This window comes from Galendromus occidentalis, unplaced genomic scaffold, assembly GCF_000255335.2.
Source record: "Galendromus occidentalis unplaced genomic scaffold, Mocc_1.1 scf7180000076500, whole genome shotgun sequence".
Taxonomy (NCBI): domain Eukaryota; kingdom Metazoa; phylum Arthropoda; class Arachnida; order Mesostigmata; family Phytoseiidae; genus Galendromus; species Galendromus occidentalis.
This window is the reverse complement of record NW_003804489.1, coordinates 308343-331529: the sequence shown is the minus strand read 5'-3', so window position 1 is coordinate 331529 and position 23187 is coordinate 308343. Positions and strand designations below refer to the sequence as shown.

The following is a 23187-nucleotide window of genomic DNA, read 5'->3' as shown; positions in this document are numbered from 1 at the left end:
AGAGGCGGAGAATAAAGGACCGAACAAGAATCCACGGGCAAGGTCAGGTATCCTTTGTGGAGAGCTGCAAGACACGTCACGCTGTTCGCGCACGGAAATTTCTCTCAAGATTTAATACACTTCTTTAGGCGGAAACTCTTTCAAACACTTGAATACAGCGCCATTTGTCAGAAGATAGAGCGGCGGACTTAACGCTGCGTGAAGATACCTCTCCGGTTTAGTTCCGAGTGGAAGCTAGCCAGGATTGACAAGTTCCTAAAGGAGTCCTCCTGACGGGAACGATGTCTCTCTTCCTTTTGCTTTATCTCCTGGAAACCACTGTTCGTCCCTCTCCGATGCTCGGACGCTCTAATTGCGCCCCGCCTTGGGATTCGACAAAGGGAATCGATTCCCCTGACCGAGTCGGACTCCAATAGCCGTTAGGCGAGCGCAAGGGTTTCCTAATTCCCCGAATTCATATTTTTCAGATCCGCCGGAATCGCCTCGGCTCAAACTGATTTCATCAACCGCTTCGTCACTGCACGTGTCGTGGGAACCTCGGAAGGGCGATATCGTCCAAGGTTACATCCTGCACTACAAGCACGGCAACGGCGGATTCATCGAGGAGCGTCTAAGCCGTCAGCTCAGCTCGAAGATGCTCACAGGACTACAATGTGGTACCACGTACACGATTTACCTGACGGCTTACAATGACGTCGGTCACAGCGAGCCGGGAGAGTTCCTCGAAGCCTCGACTAATGGAAAACGTATGTTCGCACAGCCGCCTCCCGGCCAACTAGCCGTAGATATGGAGCATTGCCGAGTACCGCTCCTGTGACGGACCGCTGACTGAGCGTCGAGTCGTCGGTGCCGAGACTTTTCTGACAGAGCGAGAACAAAATCCATGCTTGAACGACTCGGCGGATAAATCTGCGGAAATTGATGGAGTACTGGAGGCAGCACGGGACCGACGTGTTCACAGCATGCTATTCCCCTTCGACGCTATGCCAACGCTCGTCTTTGGGCGCCAAACAGCGCTGAGGGTCGAGATTGTCGCCTGGTTTCCCCGTCCGGCCTCCTCTTCTTCCTGAAGCACGGTTCTGGACAACGTGCGAAATCAACGAATCTCGATGTCGAGTCCCTTAGGCTTCAGACGACTGTCGCAGGACACGCCAACGAGAATAGGAGAAAAGATATTCTCACAAGCGTAAAAACTAATCGAGAGATTTTTGATGGCCGCTTTTATGAGTTTCTCCCCGTCAGTTCCGTTCCGTCCAGCTCCGGACGCATGCAAATGGCACGGCTTTGTCGTTGATCCCGTTTTATTCGGAGGGCAATCGAAAAGCCCCGGAAAAGCAGCTGGTCTCTTGCCAAAATTTTCTCACTTCGCCGGTCGCAGCTGTTGCCACACTGCGACGACCACCGAGCTTGACCGTTATTCGGAGATCGAATTCGTGCTCAATTGCGAGCAGAATGCGCCACGCCGGCGAGCATTGCGTTAAGTCTCTTGCGCTTGCAACGCATCGATTCCTGCGCGTGGCGTCTTCTGGCGATTCGACCCACCGCTTCCGTGAATGTCTGGTCGTTTCAAGCTCTGAAGAGCAGTGGAGCTCAAAATGAGCCTCAATGAGCCCCAGCTCCATCCCCGACGGCAAGTGCTACGTAGGTCATCGTGCCGTGAATTTTCACTGCCTACTGTGTCCCCCGCCCCCGAAAGCGAAACTCCTCCATCTCTCTCTCCATATGTTTGTCTTTTCCTCGATGTTACCGCATATGTGTTCTTCAAAGCGATCAAGCGACACAACCGCGTCGCTTTCGTATCCCGAAAGAAAATTTGACGGATCGTTCCCGAGTCGAACAAGCAGCGACGGCGGCCGGCGGCAGGATGGGCTTAGAGGGATCTGAGATAGTTCGAATACATTGAAGGTTTTTCGCTCTATCGAGTGGTCCTGTATGTATCGAAAGACGCCGCAGGACTCGCAGTAGATTCTCGGCCCGTCATGTATGTAGAACAGTCAACTAAGACGACGACGACAACAACAGCGTTTAGCCAGCAGGGAGAGAGGGACAAATAGAACGCGAACCAGACGCCGTCGTCGTTGTTGTTGTTGTTGTTGTCGTTGTCTTGTATGTCGAGACAAGGGTTAGTCCGAACGGAGTCGAGTCAAAATGTTTCTTGTTACGGATCTTAGCAGGGGAGAAGGGTCCGAGGGGCAGGCACATGTCCGTGTTCTACGATGCAAAGCTTGAGCAATCTAGCTAACGGGTTGTCGTTCCCTCTATCCGCATTCTCTTCGGCATCGTCGACCAAACAACGATCTCTTCCGAACCCTATCGCCGCTGCCCGACTTCAGCCCCAATCGCGCCCCCGATGGCCGACATGGTGGATACGAACCAGACAACGTTGCGCATCTCGCTGACAAAATGGCGAGAGGCGGGCTGCCCGATATTATTCTTCGTCGTACGCTACAAACCGAGAGACTTCATCGGCGACTGGATTGTCTACTCGAACCACATTCCTCCGGAACAGCAGGTAAGCATCATTCGGTTATTCGATCGCGGATTATTCCGATATAAGCGAGACTCTTGTTATCCTCTCATTCCCTGAGAGCTTGTCAGTGGTGGGACTGGGAGAGATTTTTTCCTCGCGATGAGATGGGACATCAGAAGATGATCGGAGTGACGTCCGTGATCGACACCAGCGGCTTGTTGCAAACCGTAGGTAGATCTCCCCAGAGCCGGAGGCAGCTCATCGTAAACTCGGGGAATATTGCTGTTTTGAGAGTGCGACGCTCGCAAGGGAAGAAGGGAAAGTAGTGTGTTATTAGGAGCCACGTAAGCGCCGCAAGTGCGCAAAGATGTGCAAAGCCAACTCTCGAGAAGCAGGTGAAAGCCTGGTTGGTATGCGATGCGATGTTCGTTCGCAGTCTCTCTCCGCTCCGACTGGGTCGAGAGTCATTTCCGAGTGGATTTGGGGAATTTCGCTAGCTCACATAGACTTCAAAGTGCGGCGAAAGCTTCTCCCTTTAAGTGGGGACGTAGTTCACTGCGGTGGCAACAGACCTAATGAGAACAAGCGGAGAAAAGAAGTAGACCCTGAGTAGAGCAGAAGGGGCTTGAGCTCGAAAAGACGAAGTCGACCACGTCTGCGCTGCTCCTCGCTGCTCATCCCCCGTCGGTCTGTGGAAGGGAGAGTCTGAGATTGGGAGTACTTCGACAGAGACCATTCACGCCATGACGGATGGAAAATTTTCTTTCAGGTGGTTTACATCACGGATTTGGCACCGGCTTCCTGGTACGATATGTCCGTGTCGGGATACGCCGAAGCCGGTCATTCGGACGCCTCCGACCTCGTAGGCACGCTTACTCCAGACGGTCGTAGATTGCCACCTCCTCCCGAAAGGATTAAGGAAACTCCACGAGGACCGCTGCAAGGCATGCAGGTGAGTTTCCTCCTGTCACGGATTAGCGAGCGACGTTGTCGCCGAGTTTTCGACCCGGGGCGCGTACACTTATGACTTTGGAGCGAAGAAGCGAACGGATGGACGCACGGACAGACGGTGAACTGAAAGAAGAAAGCTACGCGTAATACCGTCCAGGAGAGCACGGTGGAAGGAGAGAAGGGATAACAAGCGGAAGGCCACGTTGTTCGCCGCATTGTATGACAAGCCGTTTCATGGAAACTTTTCTTCGTTATTCAAAAGCGCTTGTTCTGAATGCGGCTAGCCTTGAATTCACACCCATGGGGGGAAGAGTCATTCCCGGTGTCATTGTTTCCATTTTCCGCTCGTCTTCCTGCTCTGCCTAATCCCTCCGCCTGAATTACAGCTCCCACTTGCTTTGTCTCGCCGCATTGCCTTCAGATTGTATCTTCAGTCGCTCCCTGCCCCTTTCCCCCTCTTCCCAAGACGCTCACTGAGATCGCCCTTGGCAAGGCTGCTACTGCTCTCTAGCCGATGCAGCTCAGCATGGCTTGAGACAGATTCTGACGACGAGGACGAGCAAAATTTTTCGGGTTTGGTCTCATTTGGAGGGTATCTCTTAGATCGAACCTTCGCCCGCTCGATTGCCGGAAGTCCGCAACCCCGTCTTGACGTCTTGACCACGGTGCATCTCTCTCGAATTTCATCTCTCGGCGAGGATTTACTTCCTCACTAGAATTTTCGTCCCTTTTCTGCTCGGTAGGGCTCCACTGCGTGCCCCCACCCCCTCGCCCGTTTATTCTTCTCCACACTTCAACCCCCCTCTCCCCCCCACGGTTTCCGAGGCCCCTGGAAGCACACGCAAGGGCCGTGACGGTAAGGGCAACAACGGAGACGGCTGCGACGACCACCAGAGGCAATCTCTCCGCTACACAAAGGCCAAGCTTTCTGCATATTTCGGCATGAAATATGTTCCCCAAAACACGTCCTTGTCCCATTTCATTCACTTCTGCGCCCTCTGCCAGCGAGCGAAAACCATGTCGTTCCTCCTGTGGCCGGCTGCTTGGGGTACGGACGCGCTGACGAGGGGCCCGGGAAAGCGTCCGGCGGTGGCGGCACACCGTTGAAGGACTAGCGGCGTGACTCCACCGCAGCTCGGAGCGAGGGGGAAGGGGGAAGGAGGGTTGGGGGATAGCGCGGGGAAAAAACTTGAATGTTCTCGCCGGAAGGATGCCCAGTCGAGCGACTGAGCGGTCGGGAACTGTTCTGACAAACAAGAGGAGTCGCCCGATCCGTATGTATTCATAAGTGATACGACGGTGAAATCAGAACGCGAGTCGTGCGATGTGAAATGCACGGTTTGTTAAGCGGGAAGAGAAGGGGAAGGAAAAGAGCGGAGCTGGAAGCGAGGTCAAGACAGAGAACTTCGAGGAATTGGGAGGTTCGTTGTCGACAGCGCATGGTCAAATATGAATGAATTCCGTGGGGATGGAACAAGAAGAGGAAGAAGATGAAGCCGGCTATTATTTACCCTGTCGGAGGGATCTGAAGGGCCCGGAGCTCTGCGCATGGAACTAACAAGACGGAGACGAAACAAGACGGAGGGTAGCACACGCAGTAGCTAGAGGCCATTACATTCAAGTTGCGCGTAAGTGAAGAGACCAGCAGACGAATACGAGGCCGCCGGACGACCGGTCGACCAGTCACCCTCTCGAATGCGACCCGCTCCCTGCTCGGCTCGAACCAGTTCCTCAGCCTGTCCGTCAGTCCAGCCATCCATCGGCTTGGGATGTTTCTTTGTATTTGATCCGAGCCCCGACCGTCCAAGGGAGCAAGCGACCCCTGCTCAGAACAGACGGTCGACGTCGCGTCGTTTGAATCACGGACTCGCGGTCTCTTGAGTTCGGGGGGTGACGGAGCGGAAAAATCTTATTCAGAAAAAATGAGGAGCTCGCTACGAGGAGGGGATTCGTGGTAATTCCACCACGGCAGCAACTAGATCGATGAGGACACTTGAGGGGCTCCTCGAGACTATGACTATCGCTCCCCACACTTTCGAGCCGTCTAGACCACCACAAAAACCGTAAGGGGTGAAATCACTCGACGAGATCTTCGAGTATGAAACTCCGTGATGCTCAGCCATCGCTCTTCAGGGAGCTATCTATTGCGAGTGAATTGGCAGGTGGGTTAGAGGGCTGGAGGACGAGCCTCGTCTTCGCAACGAAAGGAGATGTCAAGTCCAGACGAGGGCTTTCATAGCAGCAGGTTTCACACGGAAGTTCACAGGACGGTAGCGGGATCCCTCACTTGAGCTCGTTTCGCTCGTTATCCCTCCGCGTTTCAGTCCGCGTGGGCGCGACGCTCTGAGTCATGCTCCTAAGCCCGGCAGCTCGAGAAGAAAAGAGCTAAAACAAGCTCCGAGGGAATGCATCGTGGGCTGAGTCCTCGTTGAGCCGCTCTAAAAGCCCGGACTCGAGCATTTTATTTTCCTCGTGCTCTACAGCGTAGAATAATATCTCCAGCGTGTTCTTCTCGCTATGTGATTAAATTCCGGGTAGTTTCTTGGGGAATCATCCCGGGGAAAAATTCTGAAGTTCTGCTCGTCTCACGGATTAGGAAACGGGTTCCGGTAGATGCTTCTCAAAACTCTCTAATCGAGGCCGAATCGACGATCGACAGCCAGATCTCTTTGCGGGCTTGACCCGGCCCGTCTAGCCCACGCTTTTCCCGTGCTCCCAAAAGTCGGCGCCATCCTGCCTGGCTGGATAACGTAAGGATCGAAAATGCTCCCCGTCCAGAGACGGTCTCGAGGGAGCTTCCCCCCTACCCCGTGCAGAGTCCCTCTCCCTCCCTCCCGTTCATCCTCATCGATCAATTCATCCGTCGCCCTGACCAATCTATACGGGCATTCATGAATCCGTTCCCGTTGTCCGAGTGCTCGTAGAGCGCGAGCTCTGGAGCCTCCCTTCGCAATTATGACGGCCATTATCGATGAAAGAGGTCGGACGTAAAAAGCAAAGGGTTCCCTGGTGGCGTTACCTGGCTCTCATGCCACCGCCCCCGGCGATCTTCTTCACCCTCATTGCCACCAAGCGACCTGCCGCTTACCCTGCAATAACTCTCCAGGGAGAGCGAGCACCTCGATTGCCGTGAGCTTATAATTGCGTTATTAAACAGAATCGGAATCCACCCCTTTCACACCGAACCCTGCGGTGGGACTTACACAACACTCCCCGGTTCCCCGGAGGAGTTTCGCGAAATTGCTTGATCGGTTTGAGTCCCGCTCACAATGGAGGTCGGAGTGGAAAAATTAGGACTGGAGCTTCGTTCGGAGGGAAAACTGAGCAGTTTCCTCTCGTTCGTCGCGAAGAGATCCTCCAGCTCCAGGATTCCTGGGTACTACTGTGAGGGAAATATCTGAGGGCTTATCTTCTCTTTCCAGAACCAAGCCTGGCTGGTGCCGATGATGTGTGTGATTGTGGCTATTGTGGTCATCATTGCAGTGATTTCGGTGCTGGTTCTGTGGACGAGGAAACGCGAACGTCTACAAGAGCTGTGTAAGTACTCCCGCCGAGTGTTGCTAAGAGCAATCAGCTGAACCCCTCTGAGGCTCTTCGTTATGGCAAAACCCACAGACAGAACTGCGGCTATCCGCAGACCTGCCTGAGAAGCTTTTTCGAGTGCCCGCTTGTCATTCGCGTTCTATCACGTCGCGAGCGACCACAACCGCATTATGTGCTGGAGAAACGCCTATTCCTGACACGTTGGGAGGGTCGCCCAGAGTTGGCGGACTCTGTACTGTCCGAGCCCTGAGGATTGATGGGTGCATAAAACATGGTTTCTACATTGGTTTTTTTTTCGAAACGATTCTCCTCTTACAGACAACCAGACCGACACGGGCAACTCGATGACGCTGAAGACTTATCCTAACATGGCCTGCAAAACGTCGACGTGCAGCCGCAACGGGGGTCTGGGTCAGGCTTTCTACTATCCCGAAAGTTACTCCACCACAACCAGAGGCTTCTATCCCAACAACGACCGGCACACTTACGAGGATCCCTGCAAACTGAAGGTGAGTTGTCCGATGTCACACTTTCAGTTTTGCGCTCCACGTCTCATGACGGTGGAGCTTAGAGCCACCCGTCACTCACTCACTCAGTCAGCCAGAGAAAACTCCTGTTGGTGCAGACGCGTGCTGGAGACTATATGTATAAGCGAGAAAACGTACGAGTAATTGAGTCGGCGATTCATGAAGAAAGTAATTCATTCATTCATTCGTTCTTTCTTCCTCCTCCCGCTCCGGCGAGGGCTACTGAGTCAAAGAGCTCGTAAGGCCCTGAGGCAGCTCCGCTAATACCTGCATGGCGGTGAACGAATTCTGCCGTTAACCCTTTTACCGAGGGAGCTTCTCATGAATATTAAAGCATCATTTCAACGTCAAGAACAACAAGTGCAGCTGCAGTAGCAGCAGAAGCAACATCAACAATAATACGCTAATAAAAGTGACGGCAATGGCAACAAAGCGTTTACATCAACAATAATACGCTAATAAAAGTGACGGCAATGGCAACAAAGCGTTTACATCAACAATAATAGTTTTAGGAGCCGTAGGCGCTTGTTTCTTACGTTGTTGATGCTGTTCCTCATTGAAGTTCGTGATCCGGTATCTCTCCCCGGCTCCAGAACCCATGATTTGGTCTCACCGAATCGAGATGATATTTCTCCCTGAAGCACAGGCGCCATGGAATTCTTCCCCAATTTTTTCGGGGATTTTCACCGTTCCGTCATGTCGAAACTTCATTTGTATGAGTCTTGCGAGGACATATCCGCGATCCAATTCAGACTATGAATCGTGGTCACCGCCGCCGGATCATCGATCTGGGATCCATCCAAGATCTCATCAGGGGACCGCTCCCCTTCTCGAACTCCATTCCGGAAGCCCCACGTTCCGTTGTGGACCTTCACCGGAGGAGCTCCCTCGAAATCTTATCAACCAACGGCGCTCGTCATAGAAGAACGGGTGCTTATTTACCGAACGATCAGAATGTGTTTGCTGACTAATTCGCTCTTCCGTCCGTCTTTGTTTGTACGTACATATATTTGTGTCGGGACGATATGGAGACGTCCGGCCGAGGCATCGAAGGCGTCAAGAGGAGAGCTAGAATAATTACTCCCAGGGCCGAGGAGTGTCGCCAATGATCCCGAAATCAATTACTCTCGACCAGATGGGGTTGAGGGGTGCGACGGCAGGCAGCAGCAGCAGCGGCGGCGCGGCGCAGGAGAGACTGAGCTAACGAGGAGCCAGGAGCATGAAGAAAGAGAAGAGGCGCGAAACAGCGGCACCATGAGGAGCACCGAACAAGATCCACTTTCAATGGATGAACGGCAGCTTGCCGCCAAGGATAGCTCGCAGACCAACGATCCGTCGGCTGAGAGAACGGATGAGCGGCCACGCGGAGAGCGACTTGGGCAAGCCAGTAGCGAACTTGTAATGGTGATTACCATAATACGCACAGCAAGCAAACAGCCTAATGGAAGCCAAGGAGAAGTCCTTTCTCTAATACTGATAAGACTTGTGATCTCAATCATAACTTGCGACATCGTCTGTCGACGTTAACAATAAACAGTCAGTCAAGTGTGGCTCTTCGAGCAGGACGCATCGTCATTTAACATGGTGGCAGCAGTGAACAAGTGAAACGAAAACCCGCGTCAAGAATGGATAAGATTCCCGAAAAAATTGGAATGAAAGAACGATCATGGATCAACTGGAAGAGATTCAGACAGCAGCTCGAAATATTTCTGACGGCATCCAAGAAAGAAGCAGAGACGGATAAGGTGAAGGTAGCCATCCTTTTGGCCAGCGGCGGAGACATCGTGCTAGACGAGTTCAACACGCTCTTCAAAGACCCAAACGAGGCTACGTTCGCGAGCGCACTGACCAAACTAGAGGCGAACTTCAAACAGAATGAATCCGAGCATTTCCTCGCGCATCAGTTCCGACAGCGAATCCAGCGAGAATCGGAGGGGTTCGCCAAGTGGCTCACAGATTTACGACTCCTGGTCAAAACATGCAACTTCGGTGATCAAGAAGAGCGGATGATTCGCGATCAGATCATTGTGGGAGTGAATAGCTCGGAAACCCGCAGAGAGCTGCTGAAGATTACGCAGCTCGACCTTCAGAAGACCATAGCGATCTGTTCGTCGATGGAAGCTTCTAGAAAACAGCTAGGCAGCTTCGAGAATGGCAACGCTGGGCCCGGGGAGAAGCCGACACCATACGGCAGCGTCGAAAAGATGGACGCGTGCGCGATCCGAACGCAGAGATACACAAGAGAGGGCCCCAGACGTAAACAAATAGGTGGCCCGACAAACGTTCGAAAATGCGGACAATGTGCATTCTCGCATGCACCAGGCGCGAACAACTGTCCCGCAATAGGACGAAGGTGCAACTATTGTGGAAGAATGAACCATTTTGCGCAAGCGTGCCTCAAGAAACAAGGAAAAGCAACGGTCGACGTTCTGGAAGAAGAGGAGGAGGACATTCAGGTGGTCTTCACAGCGGCAGAAGAAAAATCGATGAAACCGCTTGTGTATGCCAAGTTCAAAGTAAAGCAACCAGACAACTCGACGAGAGAAGTGAAATTTCTCGTCGACTCCGGAGCATCGTGCAACGTCTTTCCAGCAGAAATCGTGTCGAGGGCAAAGATCGATAGAACCAAGAAACCAACATTACGAACGTACGGAGGTCGGAAGATGAGCACCATAGGCACCTGTGACATCTCAGTGATAAACAGCAAAACGAGAGATACAGGAACCCTCCCAGGTGTTGTGGTGGCGGAAAAGCTCACGCCGATCATCGGAAGGACGACAGCAGAAAAGATGGGATTGATACGGTTCGACTACGAGAGGGTGTCGAAAATAGAAACGGAAGAGCTGGGAGACCAAATCGAAGACGTCGAGAGCATGAAACAACAGTTCCACGCGGTGTTCGACGGCGGATTGGGTGAATTTAACGGAACAGTCAAACTACACCTCAAGGAAAATTCAAAACCAGTGGCCAACGTATCTTGTCGCACATCGCCAAGACTGAAGACACAATTAAAATCGAAACTAAGAGAACTCGAGAACAGAGGGGTGGTGACTCGAGTGGAAACACCAACGGAATGGGTGAATCGACTGTCGATTCAGCTCAAAAAGTCGGGGGAGCTCCGGATATGTCTAGACCCACGACAACTAAACGACTGTCTGATCAGAGAGATCTATCACACGCCGACCTTCGATGAGATAATACCCGAACTGAGTCAGGCAAGGTATTTCTCAAAATTCGACCTGGCTGACGGTTTTTGGCATTGTGTTCTCGACGAAGAAAGTAGTTATCTCACGACGTTCCAGACGCCGTTTGGACGATATCGATTTAGGCGTTTGCCTTTCGGTCTGAACGTGTCATCGGAGATTTTCTTCAAGAGGCTCAAGCAGACGTTAGAAAACCTTCCCGGGATATTGGTCCTCGCGGACGACGTACTGGTTTACGGCGGCGGATCATCGGAACTGGAGGCAAGGAGACATCACGACGAGAACCTTCGCCGTTTCCTCCAGAGGTGCCAGACAACAGGGATAAAGCTCAACGCAGACAAAGTCACGCTAAGGGCACCGAACACGAGGTTTTTCGGGTTCGTTCTGTCGAAAAATGGTATACAGATCGACCCTGAGAAACAGAAACAGATAGCCGAAATGAGGCCACCGATAGATCAGACGGGTCTGAAGAGCTTCCTGGGAATGTTGTCCCATGTGGCTAGATTCATACCGAGTCTCTCCGAAGAAGTGTCGCCACTAAGGGAACTCAACAAGAAGGGCGTGACATGGAAGTGGGGCACGGAGCAAGAGACGGCATTCACGAAGGTCACGAAGCTGGTCAGTCGAAGCCCAATTCTGGCTTTCTTCGACGCGGACCAGCCGGTCGAAATCGAATGTGATGCCTCGCAGAATGGACTGGGAGCGGCGCTGCTACAGAATGGCCGCCCGGTCTACTTCGCGAGTAGGACCATGACAACGACGGAAACCAGATATGCACAGATAGAAATGGAACTCCTGGCCATCGTTTTCGCACTCAAAAGATTCCACTACTTCGTCTACCCAAAGAAAGTCACGGTTTATACGGATCACAGGCCCCTGATAAACATAGTACGAAAGCCGCTCGACGAAGTGCCGCTTAGACTCCAGCGGATGTTCATGACGATGCAAAGATACAACGCTACGATACTATTCCGTCCAGGAAGAGAAATGAAATACGCGGACGCGCTGTCACGATGTCCAATGGAAGAGCACGGGGGAGGTGAAGGAATCGTTCAAGTGGTGAGGACTCTCCCGATGCAAGACAGCACCATACAGGACATCAGGGACGCCGCGGAGAAAGACGGGGAATACCAACAGCTCCGAGAAAGGATTCAAAAGGGCTGGCCCGAGGGGGCGAAAACTTTGTCGCCGGTGGTGACGGAGTTCTTCCCGTTCAGAAGTACGCTGACGATCGAGGACAAATTGATTCTCAAAGGAGATGCATTGGTTGTTCCAAAGTCGCTGCGAAAAGGTTTCATCGAAAAGGTCTGCTTCGCTCACATGTCACCGGAAAGGGCAGCGGAAAGAGCCAAATCGTGTGTTTTCTGGCCAAGGATGAAACACGACATAGAAAATCACCGCACCCAATGCAAAGGATGCTTGGAATTTCCGCCGGAACAAAGGAAAGAACCATTGATCCCCCACGAGATCCCTGTCCGGCCATGGCAAAAAGTCGGCATGGACATCGCGCAGTTGGAAGAAAAAAAGTTCCTGATCTTGGTTTGCTACTTTTCCAACTTTATAATCGTGGAGGAATTACCAGCGAACCCTACGACGAAATCTATCAAAACGGTGGTAGAGAAAATTTGGTCGGAGCAGGGGAGTTGCGATCTACTAGTTACGGATCAAGACCCCTTGTTCAGAAGCCAAGAGTTTGAAGCGTTCGTGAAGGAATGGTCAGTCAAATTGGTTTTGACATCGCCCCACAATCACGCATCGAATGGAAAAGCAGAGGCAGCGGTCGGAATAGTCAAGAGAATGATACGGAGATGCAGAACCGCACAGCAGAGCTATCGAAAAGGACTTATATCATATAATGACACGCCACAGAGAAAACTGGGAGGATACACCCCCGCACAGATGTTCTTGTCGCGGAAAGTGAGAACGTGGATACCCGCTCCCAAAAACAGCCTGAAGCCAGCGGTTCCGTGTCAGCGGATAGTGATGGAAGCGAGAAGAGCACAGATCGACAACTTCACGCGAGCCCACGACAGGGGCGCCCGAGAACTACCACCCTTGCGTGTCGATGACGTAGTCAGACTGAAACCGATGAAAATCGGAACTAGCCGCTGGAAAGAAGCACGAGTGACTAAATCGCTCGCAAGGAGACGCTACGAAGTCGAGGTGGAAGGTCGCCGCCTCATAAGGAACAGAAGGTTTCTGCGGGAAGGGGCACTTCAACAAGCGGCAAATCACGAGAAGAAAGAAATCACGAGCCAGCCAAACGGTACACGGAGGGAAGCATCATGGTTTGCTTCCCTCCCGGAATGGCTGAAAAACGGTAGTGCTGAAGAGGACTCAGAACCTAGCGACTATGACAGCGCGGAGGAAACAAACGAGCGGATGAAGGAACCAACACCAATAAGTCCGAGGAAACTAAGACAGAGGGATAAAATTAAGAAACCACAAAAATTTGCATAGAGAGAAAGGTGTATCCAGCGCAAACCTTACCGGCGGAGATAAAAGATACCATAAGCAAAAAAACTTATATTAATCAACCCAAAGGAAAGGAGATGATAAGACTTGTGATCTCAATCATAACTTGCGACATCGTCTGTCGACGTTAACAATAAACAGTCAGTCAAGTGTGGCTCTTCGAGCAGGACGCATCGTCATTTAACAAATACCGACCTTCCGCTCGCCTGCTCGCTGGCCCAGTTGGTCTCCTCGACCCACCTTCCCTCCACCTATCCTCTGCACGTAAACAATACGCGGAGTTCATAGAACGTACTCCGCTCGAAGCTGCGACGGCTCCGGGTCGTCGTCACAATGCCGCCAGATACGAGATTGTCCGTATACATACCAGAAACACTTCTGATGTGTTCTCATTCCCTGCGAAGTCCCGCATATGTCGTTGGAAGGCATCTGTCCTCAAGCGAAATCGCTCGTGGGTATCGACATCGTCGGACCGAGCGAATTCCCAGGACACTCCCTCCGTTTACCACACGTGTTGCATGGGAAGTGTTTCCGAACACGTTCGCAGGGGTCGACGACAAAGATAAAGGCGACGACGTGCGTTCTGACCCCTGCTCCTCATTCTGCTCCTTCCCAGCTCGACTCCGATCTCGGTCGACGGCGCGTCGTCCACCCCTCCCCCTTCCCCTGCTCCTCCGTCGAACTATCCTTTTCCTCCAGCCGACCTTCGCGACAAGACTCTCGTTTTCCCGACCTGTAGGTGGAACGACATCCAGTGGCCGGCGGCAGTGGTAGAAGTAGAGGTAGTGGTGGGCATTGAATTAACTGTCGCGGCTATTAAGATGCCACCGAGGAACGACGGAGCCCGGGGTCACGTCTACTGGACAAGGGCAAACAAATACGATAGCTCACTCTATTATTCACGGCCACGAAGCGTCTCCGGACTGCGGCAGAACGATCTCTACCGCGTCCCTTCCTTGCGCAAACTTGAACATGCCATTCGTTTGCCCTCCTATTCCTCTCCTGACGTCCTGAGTTTGAGGCATCGATTCGCCGCGGGATCCTTTACGAGCAGCTGGAAATTACGCGCGGTCGGAAAATATTACGATTAAAAACAGGGTCGACGCTCAAGGACGACGCTGCTCCTCTCTAATTAGCTATGGCGATTTCGATAGCGTGGAGGTCACGTTCCCAATACTCTCGACTCGCAAACGTTGCAGTACCCCGAATAAGGCCCGCCCCTCGAAACCCTTTCCAATGGCTGTTTGGGGCGCTTCTTCTCGCTGCTGCCCGAGTGCCCATGGAGGCCGAAGTCGTTGCCGCCGAGGCCAATATGACGATGTACGCTGATCATTATTCTTGATTGGCGTGCAGAAAACGGGCCTTCATCATTAGAACACAACCAAGCCGTCAGTCAGCTTGCTGGCCTTACATCGAGTCCACCAGTCGAACCAACCGAGCGACCGAACGAGCAACCAACGAGCGTACAAGCAACGACGAACGCGGAGAGGAACTTGTTCCGGCTCGCGCAAGGGTTCCGCTGCGATGGCCAGGGAACAGCAGCAGCAGCAGCGGCGGCTCATCCCACGTTTACGGGGCGAGTCGGCTAGTCTATCGAGCTTTTGAGCTGCAAGCTGCGCCTCGAATGATTGTTATTCATGTATCCATCGGGAGAATCAAGACTCCTCTCCATATCCCTCCATGGAAAACATGATCCTTGATGAACGTTTGCATCAGCGAGACGATGCGCAATCGATTGAGCCGTAATTATTTCGCAAGGGTCTAATCGAGACGGATTCCAGTGCATGCTCCGCGCTGTAGAAAGAGACGGAATCATTATGCAAAGTTCTTCCCTCGGCTGACATTCATCGTGATGTCTGTGCGCGTGGTCAGTCGAAGCGTGTCTTCCCATTCTCGTTCGTTATTATTCTCCTCAATTTAGAGCGATTTCCTTGACAAAGGCCTCATGTTCTGTGTTTTCCAGTGATGGTGGTTTCTTCGACGGAAACTTGAAACCATTACGCTTCCGCCTGACTGACACGCAGTTCCTCCACACGCAGTTTCTCCACAAGCGCTGACTTCTCTCCGGACGGGATTCGGCCGAGTCTCAGTATCTAGATATCTCGCATTTCCATCGATATTAAGAGCCGCCCTATCGGAGTACGAGGATATTTATCGCTACCGCTCGATATTCGAAGTTTCACTTGCGATTTTCCCTCTCTGATGACTGTCACTCCCCTACTCGCCACGACCTTCTGGTTTTCCGAATCGCTCAATGGAGAGCTCACAAGCTCGCTGCGACCAAAAGCTCCAGTGGACCTCACAGCCTGGCAGCCACAATAAGAATGCAATTATTGATGCGTCTCCAATTGCTCGTTCAGCAGAGACTCCGTGCCATCCTCCGCTCGGCTATCCTACCCGACCATTCTTTCCGATCGACTTGTTCCTGCTGAGAGCCCAAGCAGCTAACAGAACCGAGCCGCGACTCAAGAAGGAGGCTCTTGGGTCAACAGTCGACGCAAAGAGCCTCCAACGTGTGAATATAAGGAAGACACCGACCGCGACCTTGTGAGTCGGTGAGGAATGTACGATAATACCCATTCGGCCGTCATCGAAAGACGCGCTCATCATCAGTGTTGGGGCAGCGCGACTTCGGAAAATATTACTCGACAAACGAGCGTAGAGCGCCCTACACCTGATTCGAGTTTACTGCTCGAGCTCACCCATCAGGTCGCTCACCCACTCTTCGGGACGACAGAAAGGTCCTTGACCGGTGGAATAACAGAAGTCTAAAAGCTCTGCGGCGCCAATTGCTTCCTCGTGGAAAGTTTAAATCGCATTCGAACACTAGCTAATCTGGGGCTTGGGTACGTCCGGAGCTCTCAGCCGAACCAGAGCCGCTCGAAGCCCGGGCCCCGTGCGATACCCCGAGTTGGAGCCCCTTCGCCCCGTCAACATTTCCCTTATTACGACGACGTGTGTTCTCGTATTCCCCGCCACCCCTCTTCTCTGGGCTGCCTACTCGGCTGATGAAGCTTCGGAGTTCCCGAGAGAGGCATTCGTCGTCAAATCTCGAATCGACCCAATTCAATTTTCAGTCTGGGCTTAATTCACGATTCTGCTTCGTTTGCCGCTGGTGCTGCTGCCGCTACTGTGGGGAGATGGATCTATGGAGGCCTGGGGCCAGAAGCTGTGAGGATTAAAAAAGAGGCTCGGATCGTTCGCTGTTACAGGCCGAGAACGCTGGCCTGGGGGATGGAGTCGCGCATGAGGGAAACGACTTGAAAGCGCAATGACAGCAACAACAACGACGGGAGCGGACGCAAGGATTACGAAGCCTTACGAGAAGCTCCTGTAGCACGCTCGAGTGGTTGTTAACAATGCCCAAACGACAATATCCGCCCGTCGCGAATATTCCTTCCGCAGGCGCGCGAGGTGGATCTGGGGAATCTCCTCCTCGGCGAGCAAGAAAAATGCAAATCAACAACAAAGGGATGTGACGGAAGTCGCAGCGAGTACAGCTCGACTTATATGCTTCGAGTTACCTCTTTAGATTTGCCGAGAGGCCGCGGGCTCTCGTGGATTACGGGAGGCTGTCTCTGATATCGCCGGATCTATTCCGAATAGAATTTCACGACGAGCTCGGAAACCAGACTCCGGAAAAGTCTCTTTTCGCTCGAGTTCCAGGATCCGATGGCCAGACTCGGAACTAACGTCCCCGTGTTCTTATTCCAGGAACAACAGATGCGAGCCGCAACCGCAGTCGACAGTTCGACTCTGAAGAGGAAAGTGCAGATCGACGCCACAGCATTCGAAGGTCAGTTCTCTAGTACTATCTTTGATTCCTCATTAGGCGTTATCAGCGCGGACCTGGTTCTGTGGCATTCCTCAGGGTATCTCTCTCTTTCCTCACCCCGAGGATTCATGGACAGAAGGAAATCGTTGAAGTTCTTCCGCTAGGGGGGAAGTTGTAGTTCAAAGACGCGTTCGAAACTCTATCGGACGTAAATGCGCCCGAAACATCGGTCCGACGAGGTTCTCCGGGACTCCGAGGTTCCGGAAAGCCGCAGAATCTGAAACAAGAGTGACAAAGTGACAACGTATGGGATCTTGCGAATAGAGATATGATCTCATTTGAATAGCTTGTGTGGGCCGACCGTAGAGTGGGTTGTGTCTGCGTGGGCTCTTGGGATTCGATTGCGCGGCCACGACAACGACAGCGGCCTGAACTGCAATGACGACCGAGACGTAACCATTTGGAACATTCAACGTGTGGCCTCTATTCCTGGGTCGGCGTCTATCGAGATTAGTACGATTTGTGTTTGGTCTCGACTGAAATAATGAAACTTGCAATCTACAGGCAGCTTGTAAGAGTATGGTGAGAGACTGGAATTATGGGAGCCACAAGATGAGTTCAAAGGAGAAGGAGCCTCTGAAAGATCGGGTTAAGGGACCGGAGCATGCAGCCCTGCGGAAGTGTTAATGAGAGACCTCGCCAGTTCTTGAGGCATCGAGCCCACAACCAATCATGCTCTCGCCTCGTGAATCGCTCGGATAGGGGAGGTTTTGGGAGATGCACGAGGGCGGGGAGCGGGGAATATAGTGAAGCCTCCCACGGTATGGCGTAGGGAAACGGCGGAAGAGAAGAGGATTGAGGGTGACGGGCGTTGCGAGCAAGGTAAGCGCAATTGTGAAAACTCAGTCCGTTTTCTCCCAAGTGCTCGAGACGCATACAATCACAATGCGCAGATCGTGTCAGACGCCACGCTAGGCCGCACTACGTTATGCAAAGCGACGCAATTCTTTGACAGCAACTACTCGTCCTGTGCATACTGTTTACTGCTCTTCCTTGGCCAACATCGGTCTCCAGGGCAGTTCCAGAGACTCAGAACTTCCTGTATCAGGATCGATCTGATTCTTGACGTGGAAACGTCTCTAAGATGTCTGGGATAGCCGGTCGAAGAAATTTCGTCCCTCCATGCAGCGAAATCTTCAACCGAGCTAAACTAAGAAGGGGGGTCCATCGGAGTAAAATGATCGCCCCGGTGCCATGTCTCGCTCCAGCCCCATGTATCGGAAAATCGCGATCATACGTAAGGTGAATTCCTCGTCGATTGTCGTTTGCGTCCACATCGGTTCTCAGCTGAGCTCCGAAGTTATTAAAGTGCTTCTCATGAGGCATCGGCAAACGTTCCAGTCGGTCGAGAACTTCAAAGGAAAAAGCCCATTGAAAACTTGTGGCGACCCCCGCTGGGATATAACGGTCGCCCATCGTGGAGGAAAGCCGGCGAATTCCACGATCTCTCCCGATGTGAATGCCGACACTGATGAAACTCATTCCACCGTTCTCCTTAGTTCGTGAATCACTTCAGTCACCACGGAGTAATGCATATTGACGATATCGAATTTTCTCCAAGCAGAACTCGAGGCGATTCCCTCACTACGGAACGATCTGTCCTACCATCGCTCGCAGATATCATTCTCCCCTTTATCTAATCGACGCGACGTAGCTCCCCGCAAACATTTGCTTAGCTCATAGCTGAAGCTGCTCCAATTTTTTTTGTCTCGGAGACGCGAATATCTTTTCCGAAGGTCACGGTACATGATCCGGGCATCAAGGGATCAGTCGCCTATTGTGCAGCCTCTTCTTTCTGTTTCGTTCTACAGATTCGGATGGATCCACAAACATTGGAAATAGCCTGCGCTAAAAACTCTGCCCCGCCGTCGAACGAATAATTTTAGATTCCATTCTGTCCTCGGTTTCCAAGGAAGGCAAAAACGCCGCGAGCTTATCGACCGATGCGGCTCCTTTGCTCCTTCGATGAGCCCGATGAACGCTGTGCGAGTTCCGTCTTCGGTCGGTGCTGGTCGGGCTGGGTCCGGAACCGTCGTTGCAGTCAGTTCTATTTTGGAATCATTTCTGTCTGCCGACTTTTCGTCAGTTGATATCTTGCTCGCCTCCTCTCCTCCCACCGCTTTTCTCTTTTTTCCATCCACTGGTGGTCCTATTCCGGATGACGGTTCGCCCGGCCAATCGCGCTCACGACCATCTCCTCAACGGACGGACCATACTGATGATCTCCGGGTCTTCCGCAACGAATCGAAATCCTAGCCCCCATTCCGCCGCTCGCGTTACGCCTTCCCATTCTTTCCTCGTCTCATCGTCCCATAGTTTGTATCTCTCTAAATTCTCCCAGAGCTCTTTTTCGAAACTATGTCGACGATCGAGGGAACTCACCGCCTGCGTGAGCGCAATAGGTCGTTCAAAGGAGAGAGGGAACTTCGAAGTCCCCGCCGTGGATGAGATGATCATTGTGATGAAAATCTATCGGACCGGTGGTGAAACGATTTGGAGAGAAAATATTGGCACGATTCCCTCGGTGAACGAAAACCGTTCTCCCTCGGAGGGTCTGTTAGAGAGCCCGCAGAATAAAAAAAGTGTTTCGAGATATTCGGAGTCCGCTCAGCGTCCTCTGATCGGGTACCGTTCAAGGTCTCGACCTGTTTGCGAGACATTGGTGAGGAGGAGGGATTGAGGTAAACATCGAGTGTTTGCTGAGTTTCCGATGTCGGCCTCCAGACAAACTCACCCCCGGACGGACTCCGGATGCGGATCTTCAGATCGCTACGGCTCGATATTTTTCCTCTGTTTGCATGATAGAATTCGCTCGCGCTCCACTGTTTGGGCTTCCATGTTCTCCGAAACTGTGTTGCAACAGTTCTCGGTCAAATACAGTGGCTATGTCTAGAAGATGCCGACATTGGATGTCATGAAACAAAGTTTCCATGAGGGTCTTCGATCTCGAATTTACGATTGGAACAATTATTGGAAGCGTTCCATGGTCCCAGCCGGCCATACTCTTCTGATCTTCCAGTTCCGATCCTCGTCGACGAAGGCATATTGCATGGAAGACGATGCCAAGAGCCGGATTTGTGTCAGAATCGCATGCTACGCGCTCAGCGAGGGAATCAGCTGTCTCGTCGACGACTCCGTTGACGTTGTTGTTGCTGCGACTCCCTCGCTCTGCTTGATAGACAATGAATGCGGATGTTTCATCTTGTCAATCATCAAGTGCTCACAGGCACGGCCAGATTGCTCCGAAGTCTGATACCCGTCTCACATTTCTCCGTGGCTGGTGGGCCTACATACGCTTGTCTTTCCAGCGTGACTGGGCCGTCTCATCAGTCGGCGCGTCGACTTATTAGTTTGTGAACCAGCTGTTCGCAGCCCCTTTCACTCTCGTACCCCTCTTGCGCAGTCATGTCTCGATCTTCATCTTCCTCGCTTGACCTTCGCCGCCAGAGATTCACGGAGTCGACCCGAGTAGATGGCATGGGATGAGAGCGAAGCAAGAGATAGAACGACGGAGTTAGGGCGAGAGCCAGAGAGACCATAAAAGAGAAGGGGCTGGAAGGTCGTACTGGAAAACCTGACGGACGGGAGAGAGTTCCTTCCCAGAGAAGTATGAGAGTAGTATATGAGTACCCGCTCTCGATGTAGGTTCCAAGCGTTGGCTGGCGCCTATTCCATCCTACTCGACTCGGCGCCATATTCATTCGCGTGTTTCCCTTGGAAGCGAACAGATGGTCGCCCCGTGCGAGTCGTCTGCGCAGATAGATATTGGCGGAATGACTCGTAGCTCTACTTCGAAATGTTCTTGCTGCCGAGCTCGGCTGCTGCTTCTGCTCCTTCCTCAAATAACTACGAACAGGAAATCCATGTTTTTCTTCCCCTTAGACTTCATATGAGTCGGCTCGTGCGTACGCTTCGACGTACTCATATTGCAAGCGCCCGCGACTGGGGTTTGAATAGGACGAGAGATTATATGGCGGCGTATTTGTTCCCCGCGGAGAATTCACTGCGTGGGCGGCTCAGCGATTTGCGAAACCGCAGTCCGAGTCACTCGAACCGGAAGATAGTGGTCAGAGTCGTCTGCACATCATGAAGATCCGCGTTGACCACATTGACGGTGCCCCGTGCGAAAATTCGCCGGTTCAAATCCGACGGCCGTTCTACGGAGCCCCGACGGAGATCGAGAATGATTCCCATTCCTTCGGACGGGCACCGGAGTGAGCTTTGGCCAGACTGACCCTGTTTCGGCAGTACGCTATGAATTTATTCTATCCGCGTCGTTCCTCGACAGCTGATTTATCCTCAAGAGAGGCCATCTCCGGCGATGACCTCGCAGCGATGTCAATGGTAATTGCGGAGTATCCAGAAGGGGATCGAGAGCTCTTGGAGAAGGGAGTTAGCTCGATAGGGTGGTCGAATTCCCCTCGGAAGTTCTCGACGCTGCGGGATACCGGAGCAAACCTCAAAGGACCGATACGCGTGGAGACCAGGGGTGGAGGAGTATCAATCTGTGGTTCGAACGACGCCACAACCGAAGGACAACGTCGTTGAATGGAGGTACTCTTTGTTCCAGGTGGGAAGCACCGATTGCAGTACAGCGAAGAAAGCAGTCCACTGTAAGTAAAAAAAAACAGGAGCGTTTCCAAACTATGAAACCTCGAAGGCTATCAGCTCGTCTTATCGGTAGGCAGTAGTTTCGCATGTGTCTTAGCGGCCACGGGGACGGCAGGCTGCGGTCAAAGCCGCGAAATCTCAGTAATGACGATCACTTGGCCGTGCGCGAGAGTCAAATCTGATGTGTTCCGGTGTGAGATAGAGCGCTCATGTCTCAGAGACGTAAGAAACCGAGAGGATGGAGTAGTTCCCCCGGGGAGGAAAGGAAACGATTGTCGCCGAGAAAGCGGCGGAGGCTGAATGTGCAGGGAGGGGGTGGGTGGTAGGAACAAGCAAGGCCTAGACAACTTCTCGGAGAAAGTAGCGCAGTGGGAAGTATAGGCCAGTCGACCGAGACGGACGGCCGTCACGATACGTCATGGTAGCTGGCGAGTTCGGTCAGTTCACTTCATCTTCGCGCGACGTTCATCCGGACAGCCGACGTTTACAGCTCAGCTCACAGCTATGTACGAGCACGAGTCTGGCCATTAGCGACGAGTCTTTAAGTGTGCCGCGGATCGATCAGCTGCTCTTCAATCGAAATATCCGTTCGCTCTCCTCGCCCTCCTCCCTCCAGCTTCCGCTGGTCTCTCGAATCTCGACCAAGCGTTCGGTTGTGGATCCCAAACTCGGTTTAGATTAGCGCTTCGGGATTAGTCAAAAGATGGATCGGCGCGGATTTCCTCACAGTTGCATCAATATTTCCAGGGACAAAACGTCTTCGTTCCTAGGCACCAGCACTGGAACGTGTCGCCAGAATAGCATGGAAGAGTTCGAGGAAATGTCTGACTTCGGGGACGGTAAAACCGCATGCTACACCTCGTACGGCTACAAGGGTAAGTTCGTCGAAGGCAGAGATGCAGAAGATCTCAAGCGAAGGCGACTGGCGAATCAAATGAACGAAGGTCGTAGTCCGATCGGAGTGAAGTTCTCTGCGATTTTGGGGCGGCTCCATCTATTTCACTAGATGAACATTCCAATCCTCCTCGGTCTCTCCGAGTCCATTATTCTTTTCTGCAAGCGACACAATTATCTTTCATCGTCAATGAATTGATTCATCAATTTCAGTTCCTAAGCCGTATCCATCCACGATTAATGAAGAGTCTTCAATCTACTCGGACTGTACATACCGCTCGTAGGAGGACGCCGATTTAGGAACAGCAACGCTGACCACATCAAAAAAATCTTCACTGGATCAAACGAATCTCGTCACACCCAAACCTCGGGACTGGGTGTAGTTGTTGCAAGCGGGACCTGCAGAGACCTCCGAACAGCGCACCGAGACCTCGGCGGCAGAAGGACAAGAGAATATTTTGACCTTTTCGAGAAGTCACATTGGAGTTCAGCCTTTCACTCTATGTGTGGCAACAACATGATAGGTCAACCGGTGGCGATTCGAGGTCCTCAGAATCCTCTTTTATATCAATTGAATGTATCTTTCGAATGCTCTAGCGTAAAGCATGAAAGCTGTACAAAGCCCGCGGGATTCCTAGGCGCTCACATGTAAAAGGAAAGTGATCTCGTCCGGACGAC

General features: G+C 52.4%; 1 protein-coding gene across 1 annotated transcript in view; it reads left to right on the top strand.

Annotated features, from left to right (window-relative positions):
* Nucleotides 1-22793, top strand: part of LOC108865228 (Down syndrome cell adhesion molecule-like protein Dscam2) — a 145887-nt gene extending 123094 nt beyond the window's left edge. The window contains exons 19-27 of the mRNA XM_029113264.1: nucleotides 468-746; nucleotides 2334-2512; nucleotides 3240-3422; nucleotides 6844-6958; nucleotides 7283-7473; nucleotides 16884-16965; nucleotides 21575-21617; nucleotides 22363-22490; nucleotides 22723-22793. Of these exons, the coding sequence (XP_028969097.1) occupies nucleotides 468-746; nucleotides 2334-2512; nucleotides 3240-3422; nucleotides 6844-6958; nucleotides 7283-7473; nucleotides 16884-16965; nucleotides 21575-21617; nucleotides 22363-22490; nucleotides 22723-22793 (1271 nt within the window). The remainder of the gene's footprint in view (nucleotides 1-467; nucleotides 747-2333; nucleotides 2513-3239; nucleotides 3423-6843; nucleotides 6959-7282; nucleotides 7474-16883; nucleotides 16966-21574; nucleotides 21618-22362; nucleotides 22491-22722) is intronic.
* Nucleotides 22794-23187: the final 394 nt, after the last annotated feature.